This window comes from Mytilus galloprovincialis, chromosome 6 (genome assembly GCF_965363235.1).
Source record: "Mytilus galloprovincialis chromosome 6, xbMytGall1.hap1.1, whole genome shotgun sequence".
Taxonomy (NCBI): Eukaryota; Metazoa; Mollusca; class Bivalvia; order Mytilida; family Mytilidae; genus Mytilus; species Mytilus galloprovincialis.
Window position 1 is genome coordinate 73,855,789 of NC_134843.1, and position 19,833 is coordinate 73,875,621.

General features: G+C 32.0%; 1 protein-coding gene and 1 long non-coding RNA gene across 2 annotated transcripts in view; one reads left to right on the forward strand and one right to left on the reverse strand.

Moving 5' to 3' along the window:
* Window positions 1-19,833, reverse strand: part of LOC143080297 (solute carrier family 23 member 1-like) — a 25,749-nt gene continuing 5,916 nt past the window's right edge. The window contains exons 2-12 of the mRNA XM_076256047.1: window positions 13,332-13,532; window positions 11,627-11,784; window positions 10,748-10,866; window positions 10,247-10,320; window positions 8,983-9,164; window positions 7,778-7,898; window positions 6,637-6,793; window positions 5,445-5,698; window positions 4,008-4,281; window positions 2,725-2,820; window positions 1-454 (exon numbers count right to left, since the gene is read on the reverse strand). Of these exons, the coding sequence (XP_076112162.1) occupies window positions 213-454; window positions 2,725-2,820; window positions 4,008-4,281; window positions 5,445-5,698; window positions 6,637-6,793; window positions 7,778-7,898; window positions 8,983-9,164; window positions 10,247-10,320; window positions 10,748-10,866; window positions 11,627-11,784; window positions 13,332-13,532 (1,878 nt within the window). The 3' untranslated portion in view covers window positions 1-212. The remainder of the gene's footprint in view (window positions 455-2,724; window positions 2,821-4,007; window positions 4,282-5,444; window positions 5,699-6,636; window positions 6,794-7,777; window positions 7,899-8,982; window positions 9,165-10,246; window positions 10,321-10,747; window positions 10,867-11,626; window positions 11,785-13,331; window positions 13,533-19,833) is intronic.
* LOC143080298 (uncharacterized) overlaps window positions 17,326-19,833 on the forward strand; it is a 16,503-nt gene continuing 13,995 nt past the window's right edge. The window contains exon 1 of the long non-coding RNA XR_012979694.1: window positions 17,326-17,398. This is a non-coding gene — a long non-coding RNA (uncharacterized LOC143080298). The remainder of the gene's footprint in view (window positions 17,399-19,833) is intronic.

Here is a 19,833-nt window from a genome sequence, read left to right on the forward strand (position 1 = left end):
TTTATGAGGAATTTACTCTTTAATAAGTGTCACTATTAGGATTAAATCAAATGATACTAAAAAGAAAACAAAACAGTCACATTAACAATTGTTATGCTTCTATACATTTGTGTCAACATAAACTGATACAGTTATGAAATATCAGCTACAACTTTTTTGTTTCAATAGTACATAGAACTATGATACAACACTCCATCAAGACATATAATGTTTTACAAGTTTGTATTGTTATCATTTTTTAGATCTTTATCGTCTTTATTTGATTTATTTCTACAACTGTGAGAAGTAAAGGTAGGAAACACAGGTAAATATTTCATCCATGGTATTTTCTTCAAGTGTTTTGTTAAAAATGGTATCTCATAAATTTCTATGCCTTCTTCATAATGCGACTCTGAATCCGGTGACTTGCTTTCATCTAAAGCCCACGCTGCTATTCCTCGTTCTTTTATAGTGCCTATAATTAAAATATGTATGCACAGATCAGTTAGCAATTCTAGTACTCTGTCATTCCCGTCTCGCTCCTTTTGAAAAGAAAGTTTAATTACAAAAATACCAAACTCAGAAGAAAATCCAAAACGGAAAGTCCCTAAGCAAATGGCATATCAAAACCTCAAACACATCAAACGCATGGATAACAGCTGTCATAATCCTGATTTGGAACAGGCATTTTTATGTAGAAAATGGTGGATTAAAGCTGGTTTTATAGCTAACCAAACCTCTAACTTATATGAAACACCCTCTCGTCGCAACCGGTCTTGTTCCCGCTGAAGTTCACATGCGATTGGATTCTCACTGTTTTTAATATATATTTTGAAAATTGGGAAACTACTATTGAAACTGACTTATCTCTCATGGTTCCTTATAATATATTTTTGAAACAGATCAACTTACCATACTATTTAGGCGTTTGACTGCCGTTAGACTTACCTATCTTTTTGTCTAATTAATGGTTAAGAGTGGAGTTTTATTTTATTCATTATATGGATTAAAACTAAAAGTTGGACCCAATGTAAAAATTAAATCACAAAAAAATACTGAACTTCGAAGAAATTTCAAAACGGAAAGTCCCTAATCAAATGGCAAAATCAAAAGTTCAAGCACATCAAACGAATGAACAACAAATGTCATATGCCTAACATGGTACAGAAATTTTCTTCTGTAAAAAATGGTGGATTAAACCTGGTTTTAAAGATAGCTAAACCTCTCACTTGTATGACAGTCGTTTACAATTCCATTATATTGACAACAATGTGTGAAAAAAAACCAAACAGACATAATAGATAAAAATGTCAAAAATGGGGTACAGAGTCAATCACTTACAGAACTTTGTATTGAAATATAATTATTAGCATGTGTCTTTTTATGCTTCTATAAGACCTTGAAGAAATCATTTTCTGACTACAAAACATTTGATATTACCTAAACTTGTCATCTTGATATCTTGATAATAAAATGGTATTATCTAGTAAAAAAAATCATAAAACCAAACTAAAAGCAAACATTACAGTGTTAAGAATGGGGTATGATAAGAACCAATACTTTGGCTCTGAAACTAAGTGATAAATGTTTCTGTTATCATTCCGACATTTTAATTAAACAAAGATCCGTGATAATATCAACAATTAAAAGTTTTTAAATTGACATAGATTTGGGGCCAAAAAATATAAGCAAATGCCGTACAACAAAGAGTTGTCATCAGCGGAGGTCATTCCCGTTTTTTTTTTTTTTTTGTTGGTTTTTTTGTTGTTGTTTTTTTGGTGGTGGAGGGGACATGTTCCCTTCAAGTCTGTATGTTGGTTTTGTCGTTTGTTTTGATTTTTTGTCATGTTTTTGTCGGTTATCTTCTACTTGTGAGTTTGAATATCCGTTTGTTATATTCCATTTCTCTCTTATATATATAATGGTTGTAAACTTTATATTCTACAAAAATATCTTAGTGTTTAAAGCCTTAATGAGTCTATTTGAAAAGTGTTTTTTTTTAGTTTAAACCACTAAATTCAATTATTCTAAACAACAGATAAAAAAATGCAAGTCTCAAGGTAAAAAATATAGATACAGTCGTCAGTCAGGGAGGTGACTTTTGAAAACCTTGATGCTGTGACATTTATCAGACTTTTGAATTATCGTAATCCAGGGACCACACTGTGCCCAGTCATCCATCCTCATTTATAAGTTTTTATAGACCTCAACAAATTGGACAGAGTAACACGGATTTGTTTCCATTCAATCGATTTATGACTTTTGAACAGCGGTATACTACTGTTGCCTTTATTAACTTTTTTTCATCATAATACGTTATTATGATTGGTTAACATCTGACAATGTCGTGTCATTCTGAAATTAACTTTCATTTCCAAATTAAAAACATAACATAAATGTTTCATTATAAAACGTTATTTTGATAGGCTAACATCAAGATTGCATCATTCTTAAATTAACCCTCATTTAAAATTTGAAATGTAACATGCATGATGCCATTAGCTTCCACAATAAAGTACACATGTAAATATAAGAAAAACTTGATAGCAATCGTATTTTCATGATCTTTGAAAACAAGATTAATTATATGTATTGTGTGCTTCTTTTCGTGATTTTATAGGGTTGTAAAAGAGTTAACAGTGTGCACATTTTGAGAATGAAGCGCGGAAATGTACTTCGGTTAACGATTTTACACCCCCAATGAATTTACAAAAAGAAGCATCCAATTCTTAATCATTCTAATACCTTTAACAGTGTTGTCTAAAACAAAACCTATGAATCCACCAGTGAATGAAGGATTGGTGAGCAGCATTATCAAAAACTCGTCAAACCCATCGCTTCCTGTAATAAAAACAAATATAGAGAAACTTATCGTATCCAAACGAAAACATTTAAACTTAACTATTCTCGTTCGAGGACTGTAAGTGTTTACACTTAATACGTTGGGTTTCCAGTATTTTTACAAATTAACGATACCTCCCCCCCAGAAGACCGGTCTAATTACAGGTATATTTTTCGTTCCTCTGCCAGTATATGATTATAAATATAAGTTTTTACTGTAAACAATCATAATTAGTGTCAGTCTATACATTTGAGTTATCAAAAAATCCTGACATGCTGCAAATGTTTGCACCTGTCCTAAGTCAGGAATCTGATGTACAGTAGTTGTCGTTTGTTTATGTAATATATACGTGTTTCTCGTTTCTCGTTTTGTTAATATAGATTAGACCGTTGGTTTTCCCGTTTGAATGGTTTTACACTAGTAATTTTGGGGCCCTTTATAGCTTGTTGTTCGGTGTGAGCTAAGGCTCCGTGTTGAAGGCCGTACTTTAACCTATAATGGTTTACTTTTTAAATTGTTATTTGTATGGAGAGTTGTCTCATTGGCACTCACACCACATCTTCCTATATCTATGTTGTTTAGGCTAAGGATTTTCTACCTCAGGAATAGATTCCCTAAGCTGTATTTGGCAGAACTGTTATAAATTTATGGTCCTGAATGCTCTCCAACTTCGTTCTTTATTTTTAACCTTTTTAATTTGAGCGTCACTGATGAGTCGTTCGTAGACGAAACGCGCCTCTGACGCACATACAAAATTGTAATCCTGGTATCTATGAGACAACTCTAAATCCTATTTAGAAAAGGGGTAGATTGCAACTGATTTTGTTTCAGATCAACCAGGATTAATTTACATTACTATTTTTTTCATTACTATTGTACATCTTTGACAAGAAACATCAATTCACTTAAAATTAATTGTGAACTAGATATTTTTTTCGATTTGTAAAATAAATTATTTCTAGAAAAAGGGTATGTAAGCTTTATTTGTTGGCTTTTTGCCAATTCTGAAAAAAACCCAAAGTATCTTCATTACGAATGCCGCACGTTGAAATGAAATGTTAATTGTATTTCCAGTTAAATGTGTGCTAAGCAAAGACGTATCACAACCCCTTATTCCAATATGATTTTTTTTTTAAATCATAAAAGTTGAATCGTAAATCACACTTATCGGACACTGTCAGTTTACCTGTTTTTATAACTGCAAAATTTACTTTGACCCAATTAGGCACCATTATTCCTACTAAGATAGACACGCCAACTACAGCTAGATTTCTAGGAGAATTCATATCCGTGTACTGCATATAAGACATAACTATTCCTAGAAATAAGCCAAAACTTAAAATGGCTGATCCACCTAGCACAGGATATGGTATGGTAACAAATATAGCTCCAAATTTCCCAATTATAGCACACAAAATTAACTGTATAGCAAGGACCTGAGTAACCCTTCTACTTGCGACCTGAAAAGAAGATGCTCATGTTAATATCATTTACATAATCAACAGGATTGAAATTTTAGTTACAAACTTTTGTCTGTCCTATTTTTGTGCTCATATATATCAATTATTTTTATATATACGTTTTGATCCAATGTATATATCATTGAATATACAACTTATCGCTAAACAAATGTTATAGATTATAACTTGACCTTGACATTTAAAACCAACCATTTTTTCTTAGAGTGTTAAAGTCAGGAATATGGCAGGTGTTATCAAATAATTCGTTTCTATGTATGTAGCTTTGGCGTTTGTGTTGTTGCACTTCAGTGTTTCTGTTCTTCCGTTTCCTGTAATAATTGATGGTTTTCTCGGTTTTAGTTTCGAACCCGGATTTGCTTTCTCTCAATCGATTTATGACTTTTGAACAGCGGTATACTACTGTTGACCTTATTTACCGTTTAAAGATACCAGAAATATATACCTAAAGGTATAATTCATTTATAAACAAGTCCAATACATTGATATCTTTTTCAGGACATTAAGCCCACTCCTGTGGCTTCATTAAGTGAGTACAATCTCGGTCATATAACATAAACATATGATACAGGATTGAGTGCACGACAATTGTTTTTAGAATAACCTTTTTAGGAACGGTAGAAATCAAAATTTCTAAAAGTATAGTACAAAAAACATTATGAAGCATAACAACCAAAGACTTAAAAAAACAACTAACAGTGAGTTATATTTTATTACACTTCAAGCTCAGATGTAGTTTCGTCCCAAACTTGTGTATTCACTTGATAACATTGCATTGTTACTTTCGAAGCAAATAATGCATACCCTTTTCGGAGTTCTTTACATTACTCTCCGGTTTTAATTACTTTTTTAAAAGAAATCTTCAGGAACTATTTGATTCTGTATTGTAATGAATAATGTTTGAAAGAATTTTCCCAGTCCTTCATCTTTATAGAGTATGGTAATACATTGGTACTTAATAAACATAAGGTGAACTATAGTTGTTAATTTCTGTGTCATTTTGGTCTCTTGTGGAGAGTTGGCTCATTGGCAATCATACCACATCTTTTTTTCATATAAGGTACCTGATTAACTGTTGGATTTGTACTGATGTCTTCCATTTATTAAAATAAATAAAGTAAAAACACGTCAGCTTATTTAAGTACCTTAGTTATCCCAATTAATCCTATATTATTGCTGTAGGTAGTTGTTGCGTGTCCTGCTCCAAAGAATCCTGCAATCATCGACATGAATCCCTCTACCATGATACCTCTATTCATAGCAGGCAGTGGAGGTGGAGGAACGTGGCATAATCTTGCACATGCGTAGTAATCCGCAATAGATTCAACAACCGATAATAATGTAGCAACGACAAAGGCTATGAAAACACCGGAATTGAATCCTATGCTTCCAAACTGTCCTACAATTTAAAAAAAAATAATGTTTTTTTATGTAAATATTTGATGTCTTCTTGGCCTTTGTAACTGATTATGTTGTTTTGATTGTTCTTCACATTCATATGTTGAACATCCTTACTTATATATGTATAGAGGACAGCTTACTTTAGTTTGAAGAGTTAAATATGCTCATTGACTGTTTCTTTTGTATAAGGCCTTTATTATTTTTTTGTACCATTGGTTTTTTTTTTTGTTTTTTTTTTTACTTCCTATTTTAAAATAACCGAAAAGTCGTTTCTACAGAATATTCTGCAAAATATTCTATAATTGATATGAAATTCGAATTTATACCAAGTAAAATTGATTATAGTTAGTGATTACTATAAGTTGCATTTATGTTAATATCAACAATGCAATTTCCCATAGGAACTCCTTTTACGGATAAAACTGTACCACTTTAACTATGAGGTTTCGAGAACAATTATATCCTAAAATGGAAAGTTTGTATGCACTACTATGTTTTTAAAGGTCAAAATATTGGAATGTGCGGCATTTTTTCAATGTGTATATGCCCCGAACTTCGAAGAGTTTAAGCTTACACTAAAATTCTGTACTAACCCTACCTAAACTTTAGGTTTTCCTAAAGATTTCTATTTGGCCGATTTGCATTTGTATATTTACTGGTAACATTCCCAAGTAATGTCGCTACGCGATGAAATATAGAGATCATATCTTGGAACCAGTACGTAAACAAAATTAATTATATATGAATATCATATATCTCCCCAAAAGAGGAGTGGTTTGACAAAACCAGCTGTATTTACACAGTGCAACCTCTAAGGACTATGTAGGCATCTAAAACTAAAGTTAAAAACATATTTTTCTTTAATTCCGAAATTGTTGTTTGAATGTCGAGAAAATTAAAGGAGAAGGTATCACAAACACGTCTGCAATCACTTACCCGGATACGGTATAATAAACCAGGGTGTTCTTTCTATCGTGTCAGCTCCGGCATCTGTTCGAGTTTTATACTCTTTTGACCGAATGTCAGTTGTCAAAGCGCCTGCATGTGTAAGTATTCCACATATACCCCATCCAATAAAAATTGCAAAAAGTACCTAGTAAGACATGGTATATTAATCTATGTATTTTGTTTTTATTAAATACATTTTTTTGTATGGTGAAATAAGGTTTCCTATGAACACACAACCAATAATATCTCACTATAATATAAGCTGTTGTTGTCTGTATCAAGATACATCACAATAAAATAGCAAAAAGTAATAACAAGATTTCAATTTAGAATTTTATTGAGAAATCTTATTTTCTGCATCAAGAGGTAAATAACTGCAGTGATTCCAGAGCAACCATATTAAGAAAAAGTATAAAAGATTCTATTTGGTTGAAAAAGGTGCTATATTCGTTACTGTTTGCTTGAGAATGTTCATTTTAGAAGTTTGTGCTTTTACTTTACTCTACAATAGAGGACATGTATCCCTTTTAATTCTCCGAATTTTTATTTGATATAAGTAATGACTTTTAATGTATTCGCGTTTCATCTACAAAAGACTCATCAGTCAAACCAAAAATGTTTAAAAAGCCAACTAAAGTACGAAATTGAAGAGCATTGAGGACCAAAAATTTCTCAAAGTTTTGCTAAATACAGCTAAGGTAGTCAAAATAAGGTAGCAATTTATAATTATGACCAGATCAATGATGCCAACACAGAAGTGCTGATTACTGGGCTGCGTCTGATAGAAATCAGCCTTATACAAATAAATATCTATACATCTTTTTTCAGATTCTGCATTAGAGTTGAAAATATCTCTACGGAAAGTCTGTAGCTGTTTGAAAATTAAGTTGTTATAAAAACCCCTGCAAGATAGACAAAAAATCCTTTTATTTAGTATTTGAATGTCCCCAAATAAATCAAAGTCTGATACATGTACATGTTTATACGTGCATGTGTATAATTGTTATCTATATCCAACGCAGCTCAAATATTGTTTGGTCATGTTCAGATTTGGGGAATAATTTTGTATTCTGATAATTAAACTTACAGCTAAAACTTATTGTAGAGGGTATCTGATAACTAAACTTACAGCTAAAACTTGTTGTAGAGGGTATCTGATAAAATGGAAACCTCTACTCTTTGTAATCACTGGGATCGGCATGTTCCATCCGTTCAGGTAAACAGCAAGAATAAGAGAAACCAGACATGTCCTAATGAAATAAGTATGTGTTGTCAATTTTGTTCATTAAGTTGCAATAAATCATATTTGATATGCAGTGAAGGTGAAAAAATGTCTTCAAAGTAATACGTATGAAAGCAATTTAATTTATCGAATGATTTGTATTCACTTTTGAAAATTTTGCACTTCGTACATACAGCTGATTTTGTAAACCTACTGATGAATCCCAGATATTATCTCCCTGTTTCATCTTATGAAGAATACAACGTGGGAATGATTTTCCAGTATAATGACTGTTGGATGACGGGCAAATTGAATACTTAGGAAGACTCAAAGTAAAGAGAAGGGAATTTAAGTATAAGTCTCTTGTCTTTTTTTAGGCATATACATGTTAAAAATATGCTGCAAAACCCTATGATTTCAATGTTGGAAAAAAGTAATGTGTGAACACTTTGTATTGTAGGAAATAATTTGTACGAAAATTGTAGCTGTAAAACAGCATTGTATTTATCTTGTGCACAATGTTATCCTACTGGCTTTACAAATAATCCTATTCATCTTTTTCGACATATTTTAACATAATGATAAAGGCAATTTTTACATCATTATGTAGACATTTCAAATAACATCAAAACATAATGGAAACAGTAACTAATTATATAATTACTAGACGATCAAATATTTCTAAATTTTTAAACGATGGTTCATTTCAAACACACATTGTTTAGCAGATATTAATATAAGCAACAGTAGTATACCGTTGTTCAAAAGTCATAAATGGATTAAAAGAAAACAAATCGGGGTTACATACTAAAACCGAGCGAACACACATCAACAATAAGAAGAAAAACAATTATCCAACAAATCCTTCTGTAGACTAAAAGAGGGACGAAAGATACCAAAGGGACAGTCAAACTCATAAATCTAAAACAAACTGACAACGCCATGGCTGAAAATGAAAAAGACAAACAGAAAAACAATAGTAAACATGACACAACATAGAAAACTAAAGAATAAACAACACGAACCCCACCAAAAACTAGGGGTGATCTCAGGTGCTCCGGAAGGGTAAGCAGATCCTGCTCCACATGTGGCACCCGTAATGTTATACCTACCCTGCTGATATTCCCCAGTTAGGATCACAAAATGTCTTCATAACTCCATCAAATTGTATTCCTATCAAAAGTAGCATTGGGACAACTGTAAGTGGTCCAACTACTTTTAATAACACACCAACAAAACCAGTTAATCCAATTAGCATATGTACTGCTCCAGCAATGATCAAACAACCTTGCATCTACAATATAAAATGGAATGAAAAGCAAGCTTAAGAAAGTCCGAAAAAAAACCCAGGGAATATGACAACCTAAGTAAATGTTCGGTTCAGACTACCATTCTGATGTTTCAAGATCTAATTGTATCAATTTTGAAATGTATAAAACTATTTGTCTGTCCAAGTTGTCTTACATTATATTGATTTATATGTAAAACTTTTTCTCTATTTGGAGGGGGTACGAATTGCAAAATGTGTTAGCTTTAAAATACCATATTATCATATGGAAACATTTAGATAATGAACAAAATTGTATTATTTACATTATCTAACTTATAATGTACGGCTATGTATATTCTCACATAAGAGCAAGCACAATTGTAATGTATGATGCGAAAATAAAAACCTAAGGCGACAGCAGTTTACCAATGTTCAAATCTCGTAAATCGATTTGGAAGAGACAAATAAACTCATTATAGATACTAGTACCAGTATTCAAACTGTATACGCCAGACGCGTGCTACGTCTACCAACGACTCACCAGTGACGCTCTTAGGAAGAAGTTTTTGTGTAAAGACCCTGCCATCTGTCGATGACTTCCATACAGTGTGAACAGTCTTCAACACGTAACGTTTTACTGGGATATGTAAACGCCATACAATGAATCAGATGGTATGATTTTGCTGAGAAATGGGAAGTTACAATTGGAAAGTTGGAATTCTCAAATTGTCATAGATTCTAGTTTGAATTAATTTTGTAAATAAACGCGACATTATTATACCGCTGTTCAATATTTGGCACATACTACTTTCATGTTTTAAAAAAGCATTTTAAACTATTGTTTAACAATTTTAATGAACATTTCCATTTTTAAGTGTTAGTTTCCCTATAGTTACCAACGCACTCCCCTACAACCGTTTAAATTTTTAAGAACCATCATTCTTCAACTTATTCCGTGTCAACGAAGTCCACGGAATTAATTAAAGCAAAAGGGGTCTGAATTTTTATACTCGAAACTTTTTATATTGTTTACAGCATATAGAAATTCACGCTTATCGTAATTTAAGAAGACTGGAAACAAATTCCATTTTGATGATAAAACTTACGGCTCGGAGTCTTGGCATGATAATAGTGTCACGGTAGCCAACCACATCCAGTTCATTCGTTGTAAAGTTCAATCCTAATAGAAAGAAAGAAAGATTCTTTTACTACATATGATTAGTTTAACTACTACTATGTGTACTACTGTTGAATGTTTTTTTACAACGAAAAGAGAAAAAAAATGCACACGAAGTTGATAATTCACGACAATAGCAGATCGTATTTTTTTGTTTAAATAAATCAGAACGGTATTCTTTACAAATGTAAATAACTATTTATCGCCCAATTACGATCAGATTTATAATACAAGTGTTTATATTACAAAGACATTACATCGGCATGTTTCATAACTATTTAAAAAATGTATGTTACGGAATCGTTGAAACATTAAATGCAATATAATAATCGGTCTGATCTGATTAACAATTTAGCGCAAATAACATTTTTATTGCAGACATATCAACTGTCAAAATTTACAAACGCATCATAAAAGTAATTATCCGTACCTGAAGTTGCATTGACAATTACTTTGTAACCCACTGTTGGACACTTCCACTCTGGCAAATCTGACAGAACTAACAATGGGAGTATATATGCCACAGTAGGTCCTTGGTAAACTGGAAGTCTTAAAAGGTATTCATTTCTTAATGTACATACTTTGTGGGATTTTTTTAATCACTGACAAAAATTAGAAATTTAAGTACTGTTTTTTTTAAACGACTTCGAATTAAATATAGCTGTAAAAGAATTCATGCTTATAAATGTAAATTGAAATTAAAAATTCCGGTATATTTCACAAAAACTTGTTTTCTGTTTTCACGAATTCATATGCCATCGTTTTTGTATTCGTTTTTGTTTTTGTTTTGTCTTATTTTTTGTTCTTTTATCACAGGTCTTTAAATAGATCGTTGATTTAGGAATACACAAACAGCAGAGTTGTTTTATGTTTTATATCAACTTATGTTCCCAAACATGGCTATCATGTACATAATATAACGTTATGCAAGACTTAATCATTCTGTGTCTCGATACTCTGTTCTGACTTATTCCTGTTCTTCAATTGCATATTGAGTAACAGATTTTACCAGAATAGTATGTATCCTTAGTCATGTTAATAAAATTTATGTAAGACTTCATAGAATTTTGAAGTCGATATTTGTGATTTTCAATAAATCGACGAAGAGTTAACTTATTCTGAAATACCATTGTTTCCTTTAACGGTGTTCTTGAAATTTCCAAGAAATTGACAAACTTTCTAAGATGCATTAGATAAGTTATTGCGGTTTTTTTGACACTTGCTTCTCCATCTGAAAATATTTTGCTTAATATTCATTTAAACACTTTTCCAAATAATGAAGTTTTGAAACCAACAATTGTTCACTCACCTAACGCCAAAAGTTGCTTGCAAAAAAGTTGTAATGGCAGACAGAAAAACAGTTGTTGAGAGCATCCGTGTCTTGAGATCGTTATCATCGTCCCCACACACAGCTTGGGCAACTATTATTGCTGACATAACACAGAATGGCAGACCCATCAAAGTTTGCTTATAACACAGATAATTAAAACAACATTTTAGTTTCATTTTAAAATAGACAGAATGAAAGAAAATTATGGAAACCATGAACCCGTTATTCAGTGGTTGGCGTTGGTTGCTGTCCTTCATAAATGTTTATCCTTTATTGTTTCAAAATAAAAGGCAAAGATTTTTCTATCGAATTGTTTCGCATTTGATTTTGGTCTTTACAGTCTACTTTACAAATGATCATCGCTTAAAGGAGACTCAAATAGATACATCAAGTCATTTGGTCTCTGATGGATCATCTTATTATTGGCATTATACAACATCTATTCTTTTATATGATTATGTGAGGCTATTTTATTCCGCAACAGGTTCATATACATTTTCCAGAGTAAGTAATATCGTAAATTGTTGCAAATTCAGGCTTTTGTCTGTTGAAATTTGTTTAATCTGCTGGAAACCAAATTTGTCTTCATTTGTGATTAAAAAATTGAGGTGGTTTGCGCGCATACGTATAAATGAAGGTCGTACAATGGCCTCAAGGTTTGAGGTGGTTTGCGCGCATAAGTATAAATGAAGATCGTACAATGACCTCAAGGTTTGAGGTGGTTTGCGCGCATACGTATAAATGAGGGTCGTACAATGGCCTCAAGGTTTGAGGTGGTTTGCGCGCATACGTATAAATGAAGGTCGTACAATGGCCTCAAGATTTCTTTTTTAGTAATGTTTATCTTTTCGTTGCTGCCTCATTGATGTTTACCAAACATCTCCTTTTATTCATCTTTACATATTTGAATTGAGAAAAAAAATCGGCTAAAATATTATATATAGAAAAAGAACCTTGCCATTTAGATTGCACATCATTTACTGTAAATTCAGAAATTATTGCGAGGTTTTTATTATTGCGATAAATGCGACAGAGTTATAAACGCAATAATTTAAACTTGCATTTTGAAATGTTTTATATGAATTAAACAGGATATTATTCAATATCGTAAAAATTAAAATCGCATTTACAGTAATCAAACTAATATATTCTTTTTAATGCGAATATTGTGTATATTCAACGCTTTCAAAACTATTCTGCCTTTTGCAATCCATATTCTATCTAGATTTTACTTATAAGCAACAGCAATGGTGCTGCTTGTGGATACAAAATTAACTCTGCTTGTAGACTACCTTAGATTGTATCGGCTTTCGATGGGACTCGTATTGCCTTATATTTAGCTTTCTATGTAGTGTTATGTGTGCTGTTCTTTTTCTTTTTATTGGGGTTTTTTCATGGTGTGGTTTTCTTTCCTTGCTTTTTTTATTGCTTTTTAAGATATATAGCTTATGTGACATGGTGATTTTGAAAGTGTTACACCAGAAACGTTCAAACCTAGAAGAAAGAGCACAATATAATGAAAAGTAAAATAAAAAAATATCCTAAACTCCGTGGGAAATTCGAAACTGAGAGTCCCTAATCAATTGGCAAAACCAAAAGCTCAAACACATAAAACCTGGGATAACAACTGTCAAATTCCTGACCGAAAGGTTCAAATATTGACTTGCTTATTTCTTAAACATACCTGGAAAGCGAACAATATTGTCATTAAAATCGATGGTGTATCACTAACTCTATACAATAGCTTCCAATTATCTTCCTCTGTTTGAACTTCCTTGTTAGCAGCAGCTTCCTGATCATTAGATAATGGTGGTAAATTGACTGATTCCGGGGCACTTTTCTTTTGTAAAGGATCATCCTTCTTTTTTATGCGAATATGAATACCCTTCAATAAGAAAATTTAATCAAATTTTACATGATTCCACTTATCGATATCTTTTCTTTCTCATTGGAATTTTATTCACCTATTAAGTTCTGTCCCTGTTATTGCTCTTTTTGTTCATAGTTTGGCATTTGCATTCATACTCCAAACCTAACTTTTTCTTGATGATGATTTAAAGGGGCATAATCTACGAGATATATAAAAAATCTAAAATATGATTTGTTTGTTCAATCATTAATGAAAGTGAAATATACTAAATCGCTTTTAGCTGCCAGTATGGTTCAATTTTGTCAAAATAATCTAACAAAGCATAGATGATGACGTTTTTCAACTAGAAGTGAACAATTCGACCTCATTGAATCCGCATTCATGTGATAACGCATGCAATGTTCGTATAGAGTTATTTAAAGGAAAAGTGTATATGCAAATTAAAAAAACAAAGCTACCGAACCTTAAGTAAAGTTCAAAACGGAAAGTCCTTTATCAAATGTCAAACTAATTATTATCTGTTGTGTTTGTTTTACCAACCTTACTATATTTTTTGTATTACAAAATGAAATGTTCGTATTTTAATTAGGAAACGGATTAATATAAGGTAAAGTCATACGAAACTTCAAATCGAAAAAGTTTTGATGCATATGTTTTTTATAACTAAATGGCTAATTTTTATGATAAAATTTAGGTATATGAACTTTTTTGCTGATTGTCCAAATTTAGAAAAAATTTATTTTTTACAACTGTTGGCTTTCAGACAATAATTTGCCTATATGTTTTCCGTGTTTGCAGTTGCCTCAGCGGGACCTTTCTCGTAAACATCCGGTGGTTGCAATACGCAAGTGCAAAGGGGAAAACCAAACGCAGAGAGAGTCAACAAACGTAAACATCACTCCGTCATCGAAATAAAGTGTATCTCCTTGTACATGTTATACACGTGCTTACCTGTTTATCCATGCTTCTTTGTTGATTGTTTGCAAAGATGACAATCGGTCAACTTCGGTTCCAAAATACGACCATTAAATAGATGTCATATTTTTACAACAGGACTACCGAGTGAAATATTTATTTGATGAATATACAATATGAATGTGTAGCTAATGATAAAATCGTGCACAAGAGATTAAATTTATGTTATATGCATGCATAGGACTTTAACAGCTTGTTTCAAGACCTTATTAATTGATCAATTGTATTATTATGTAAATGCCAAAATTGTGTACATTATTTAACTTGAATTTAATTAATAAAATATGTTAACACTTAATTCAATGTCAAAATCAAAAGCCTAAAAACATTAAATGAATGGAAAACAATAATTGTCATACTCCTGACTTGGTACAGGCATTTTCTTATGTATACTTTGTGGCCTAAACCTTGTTGTATAGGTAGCTAAACACTCACTTGTATGACAGTCCCATATAATTCCATTATATTTACAACAATGTATGAGCAAAACAAACAGACTTTATAGGTAAAGTGGTAAAAATTAGTGTTTAGCAGTCAACATTGTGATATTATCTTAATCACTATAAAAATCAAATGACAAATGAACACTCTATAGACAAAGTGCATAAGCAAAAATAAAAGACAAGCATACAAAAAGTCTATAAGACAATAACAGAATGACGAGATGTGTAAATACCGAGCCATGCCAAAAGCATATTAAATAACCGAGAAAAAAAACAAACAAATTAGTGTGTTGAATAATGTTTAAAAGGGATCATCTCAACATAACGAAATATTGACAAAAAATGAAGGCAAATGTAAAACCTTCAGAAATATGGTTGCAGAAAAAATTAATTCATCATAAACTGAAATTTATAATATATCATATTATTTTCTTTATAATCTGTTGCATCGTATTTTTTAGCCGAATTGTATATTGTGTACCAAATACGGATGTTTTCGAGATATTTCACCCTCTACTCAAACAATTGCTAACTCGTTAACATTAAAATTTTGTTCAATTTAGTAAAACAATTCAAAAGTATGTCCCGTTTCCGCAATATAAAGGGTTGTCTTTGCTATACTGTATATGAATGATAGTATTCAAAGGATAAATATGTATTACAATAAAAAGAGGTGATATGATTGCCAATGAAATAACTCTCTATTGACCTAATGACGTAAAATTAAGCAACTATAGACCCCTCGCTGACGCCCCACTTTCCACAATCCACAACATTACAAACTTTAAAAAGCCTTGAAAAGACAAATGCCATTTTCGTACAGTTGTCTGGTTACACTTAAAAACGAGTAGACCAAGTTTAGTCACCGATGACATCTTGAGTGTTGCAGTGTTACTTTGAAGTTTTTTATGGTACTTTTTTCCGTTGTGCACTTATAGCAGACCAAAACTCATATATCAGAAATTTTAATCCATGGGTCAAGGGTTAAAAACCAAGGCTGATATGAAAAATGCCATGTAATGCTAATACCACATATCTTAGTTACAATACAAGTAAATATTAAAGACCTTTTAGTTTTATTTGTAATGATAATTTCTCTATCTTATTATTTAGATAACAACATGGTCAACAGTCAAAGGACAATGACATTATTTTTAAAGATAAACTTAGTGTTACAAACATTTAGGCATTATGATTAAAGTTTTTTCAATGACATAGTATCTGGTATCTCTGATGAGGATCCAACACTTAACCAGGAAGTAAAATCCAGAAACCAGCCGTGGAACATGAGAGATCATAATCGGTTGACCTTCATAAACTGATATCAATATTTAATATCTAAGATGTTGTTTAGTTCTTTAGGTGTTGGATGGATTTGTGGTAGATATTGGGTTACATCTATCTTTATACATACAAAACAGCATCTGGCTAAGATTTTACTCAGTTATAGAACTTTTCTCGGATTTAATGGGTTGAGTAATCTGATGTGTAAAGACATCATTTTTAAAGACGACTGTTATAAGGTAAAAAAAAATTTAAAAAAAAAATATCAATTCAGGGCCATTGTTATTGAAGTATTATTGAATGGCCCATTTCGCCTACCTTACTGCTTGTATATTTTCTTAGCTGCCGAGTTAACGTATGATAACACGAGAGTTGTATCAAAATCAAAACTTAAAATCGGGTCGAAAAATAAAATATATATCGTGATATTTCTGTTGTAAATATTTGTAAAGAACTTTCTGATAACTGCCATTTTTTTATAACCAAACCCGATGTATTATTGAACAAGGGCAATTTTTTTTTTAATTGTTGCACATTTTGTCGGGGCTTTTGAATTATCTAATCGGTATCGGTTTTGTTCGTTGCTGAAGTTTAACGGGGACTTAGTTGTGCGAATCTGGTGAAATTTCCCTGATTGTCAATCAAACCACATCTTCTCATTCATATAAAGTTTTTACTCTTTGTCATGCAACAATATCAGATAGCCTTTTTGAAACAAATACGACTTCGTTCAGACCCTGAGTAGGTATTCCAGATGTTTAATTCTAAGAAATGTAATCCGTCTATTTTTACTTTTCTAGACGCAGCGCTATTTGATTTCAAACGTTAGTCATAACCGGCAATGTGTGAACGGCGTATTACAGGTTTTGTCCTAATACTTCAGACTTACCTAAATGAAATCGCTTTTAACATGGGTGTCATTTCAATTAAATAGTTGTATATAATACATCGTTTTACTTTTGTTAAGTTGTACACATATTACTTCGCCAACAACATAGTAACCAACAAGCATACACACAAACATAGTATCTAATCATAAATTACATCACCCGATATGTCACGAAAAGAAAATGTTGATCAAACAGATACACATCCTCATACAATCTCGTCAGGTCACTGTTACTAGTGTCATAGATGTTAAATTTTGTGTCTGATATATCTAATACGTCTAGGTAAAAGGTAAGTGACAATTATGAATATATGTGTTGTACTTGAGATAGTTCAAGGATAACAAACATCACAATTTTTTTTGAGAAGATAGTTAATCATACATATAGGTAAATAAATATGTATGGGCCGCTCAATGGTTAACCGCGATATTGACATAATTGTGTTTTTTTCTAATATTTACAAGAAGGGATTTCTTTTAATGTACTAGTATTCACTATCAGCAAGCAGTTTGGTTATTATTTGATAAAATCTTCCGTATCATACGCAAATTCCAATTTATCAGTCATCACTAGGTTCGATAACTCCGTCGCTCCAAATTGGCGCATTAGGGACCACTATTTGCAGATATTTGTGTATTTCTCGACACTTTATCGAATATTTAGAACAGAATATTGCCGAAGAGAATTTTTTCATTAATTTAAATGTAGTTTGCAACCTCAATGAGAATATGATTTCACAAGTTGTCAAGATGTTTATTTATTTTTAAAGTACCTGTCTTTGTAAGAAGCATGCAGGTTCCTGTTGATGGGTGATTCATGACCCCTCTTCAAATGTCTTTATATTTTGTTTATGAAGAAGGTATGAGTTTCATGTATTAATTTTTATAATTTAAAAAAAAAAATTGTTGAAAAAAATGTGGTATCTTAATGTGTTTACTTGTGAACGAAGCATTTTACTTTTATAGTTGAGGGCAGTATATGTACCCTCCCCTTAATCTTATATGTAAGATTTCTCAGAAGTTTGAAAAAATGGTATTACGCTAACCCGTTGTCGTGCCTCGGACTGCTGCTGTCAATGAAAAAGAATAGTGTTGACTTCAAAAACATTTAAGTCTATATATAAAAATAAGAATGTGTTATTATTGCCAATGAGACAACTCTCCACCAGAGATCAAAGGACAAAAAATGAACAACCACAGGTCACCCGTACAGCCTTCAACAATGAACATAACATGTTTATCAGTAAAACAAATCTTAATGAACAATTAAAAACAAAATCTCAGGATACTTTCACGTCCAAAATGGCTATAAAGAAGTAACAATTTAATAAAACTCATTGTTGGTTTGAAACAGTTTATTGATGCTTAAAAACTTTAACCCTAGACTAAGATCTGCTAAATAAGAATGCACATCCTGAAATGTCTGGTTGGTTTCATTTATCATTGAATTACTTTTGAAACTCTGTTATTTGAAGATTTTAATACAAGTATTGTATTAACTTAATAACATTATCAATGTTCTAAGAAAATGAGGGCAGGGTAAGATGAAGCATGTCAGACAGACAAAAAATACAGAACTTAAACGAAAAATTCAGCAATTTTTCCATTTGTAAAGGGGCATGACTCCTTAACATTACAAGTGACACCAACAAAATTCAAACTAGATCTGTATTTTATGGTAATAAGCATTGTGTATAACTTCCAAAACATTTGGTTGTGGCTAACTTAAGTTAGAGAACGGAAGCAAAACAGTCAGCAATTTTTACATTTGTAATAGGGTATCAAAGAGGGACGAAAGATACCAAAGGGACAGTCAAACTCATAAATCGAAAATAAACTGACAACGCCATGGCTAAAAATGAAAAAGACAAACAGACAAACAATAGTACACATGACACAACATAGAAAACTAAAGAATACGCAACACGAATCCCACCAAAAACTAGGGGTGATCTCAGGTGATCCGGAAGGGTAAGAAGATCCTGCTCCACATGTGGCACCCGTCGTGTTGCTTATGTCATCACAAATCCTGTAAATAGTCTAATTCGGTAGGTCACATTCATGAAAGGAAAGGGGATTGTAGCTACGACATAATGAACATATCCGATATCATTTGTGAAACGGTTATTCCATAACGGTCAACCAATTTGTGATGGCGTCCGTAAAATTTACGAAGCGATGATTTCAACTTCACCATTTGTAACTCTTGGTTTAATAGCTTCCTTGTGAGCAGCAACCCTCTATCCAGAAAATCATGATAGGAAATGAAAACACGGGAATATCGTATCAATTGGGAGATATATACCCCGTATAACTCTAGAACGGACGTACTAACGGACAAAGGTACAACTGAATGTCCCCTTCGCTACGGTGGGGGCATACAAATTATATCTGATGAAATATAAACCAACCATCTACCTTAAACTATAAAATAGTTTGTCAATGTTTGTATGGTATATGATGGAAAAGGACATCTTGTATACCATTTTTTTTTAAAATAACCAAACTGAATTATTACTGAGTTACGGCATCTTCATAGTTCTCAAAACATATTGTCCTTGTGGGCCTTGAGGCAAAAATTGTTATATTTACACATTGCTATGCTCCCGCAGTGGATTAAGTTTTACCCTTGTCAGTCCGTACGTCCCAAAGTCGTTTTATGGTCTCTAACTTTAGTTTGCCTTAACCAAATATCATGAAACTTAATCACAGTGCTTCTTACCAC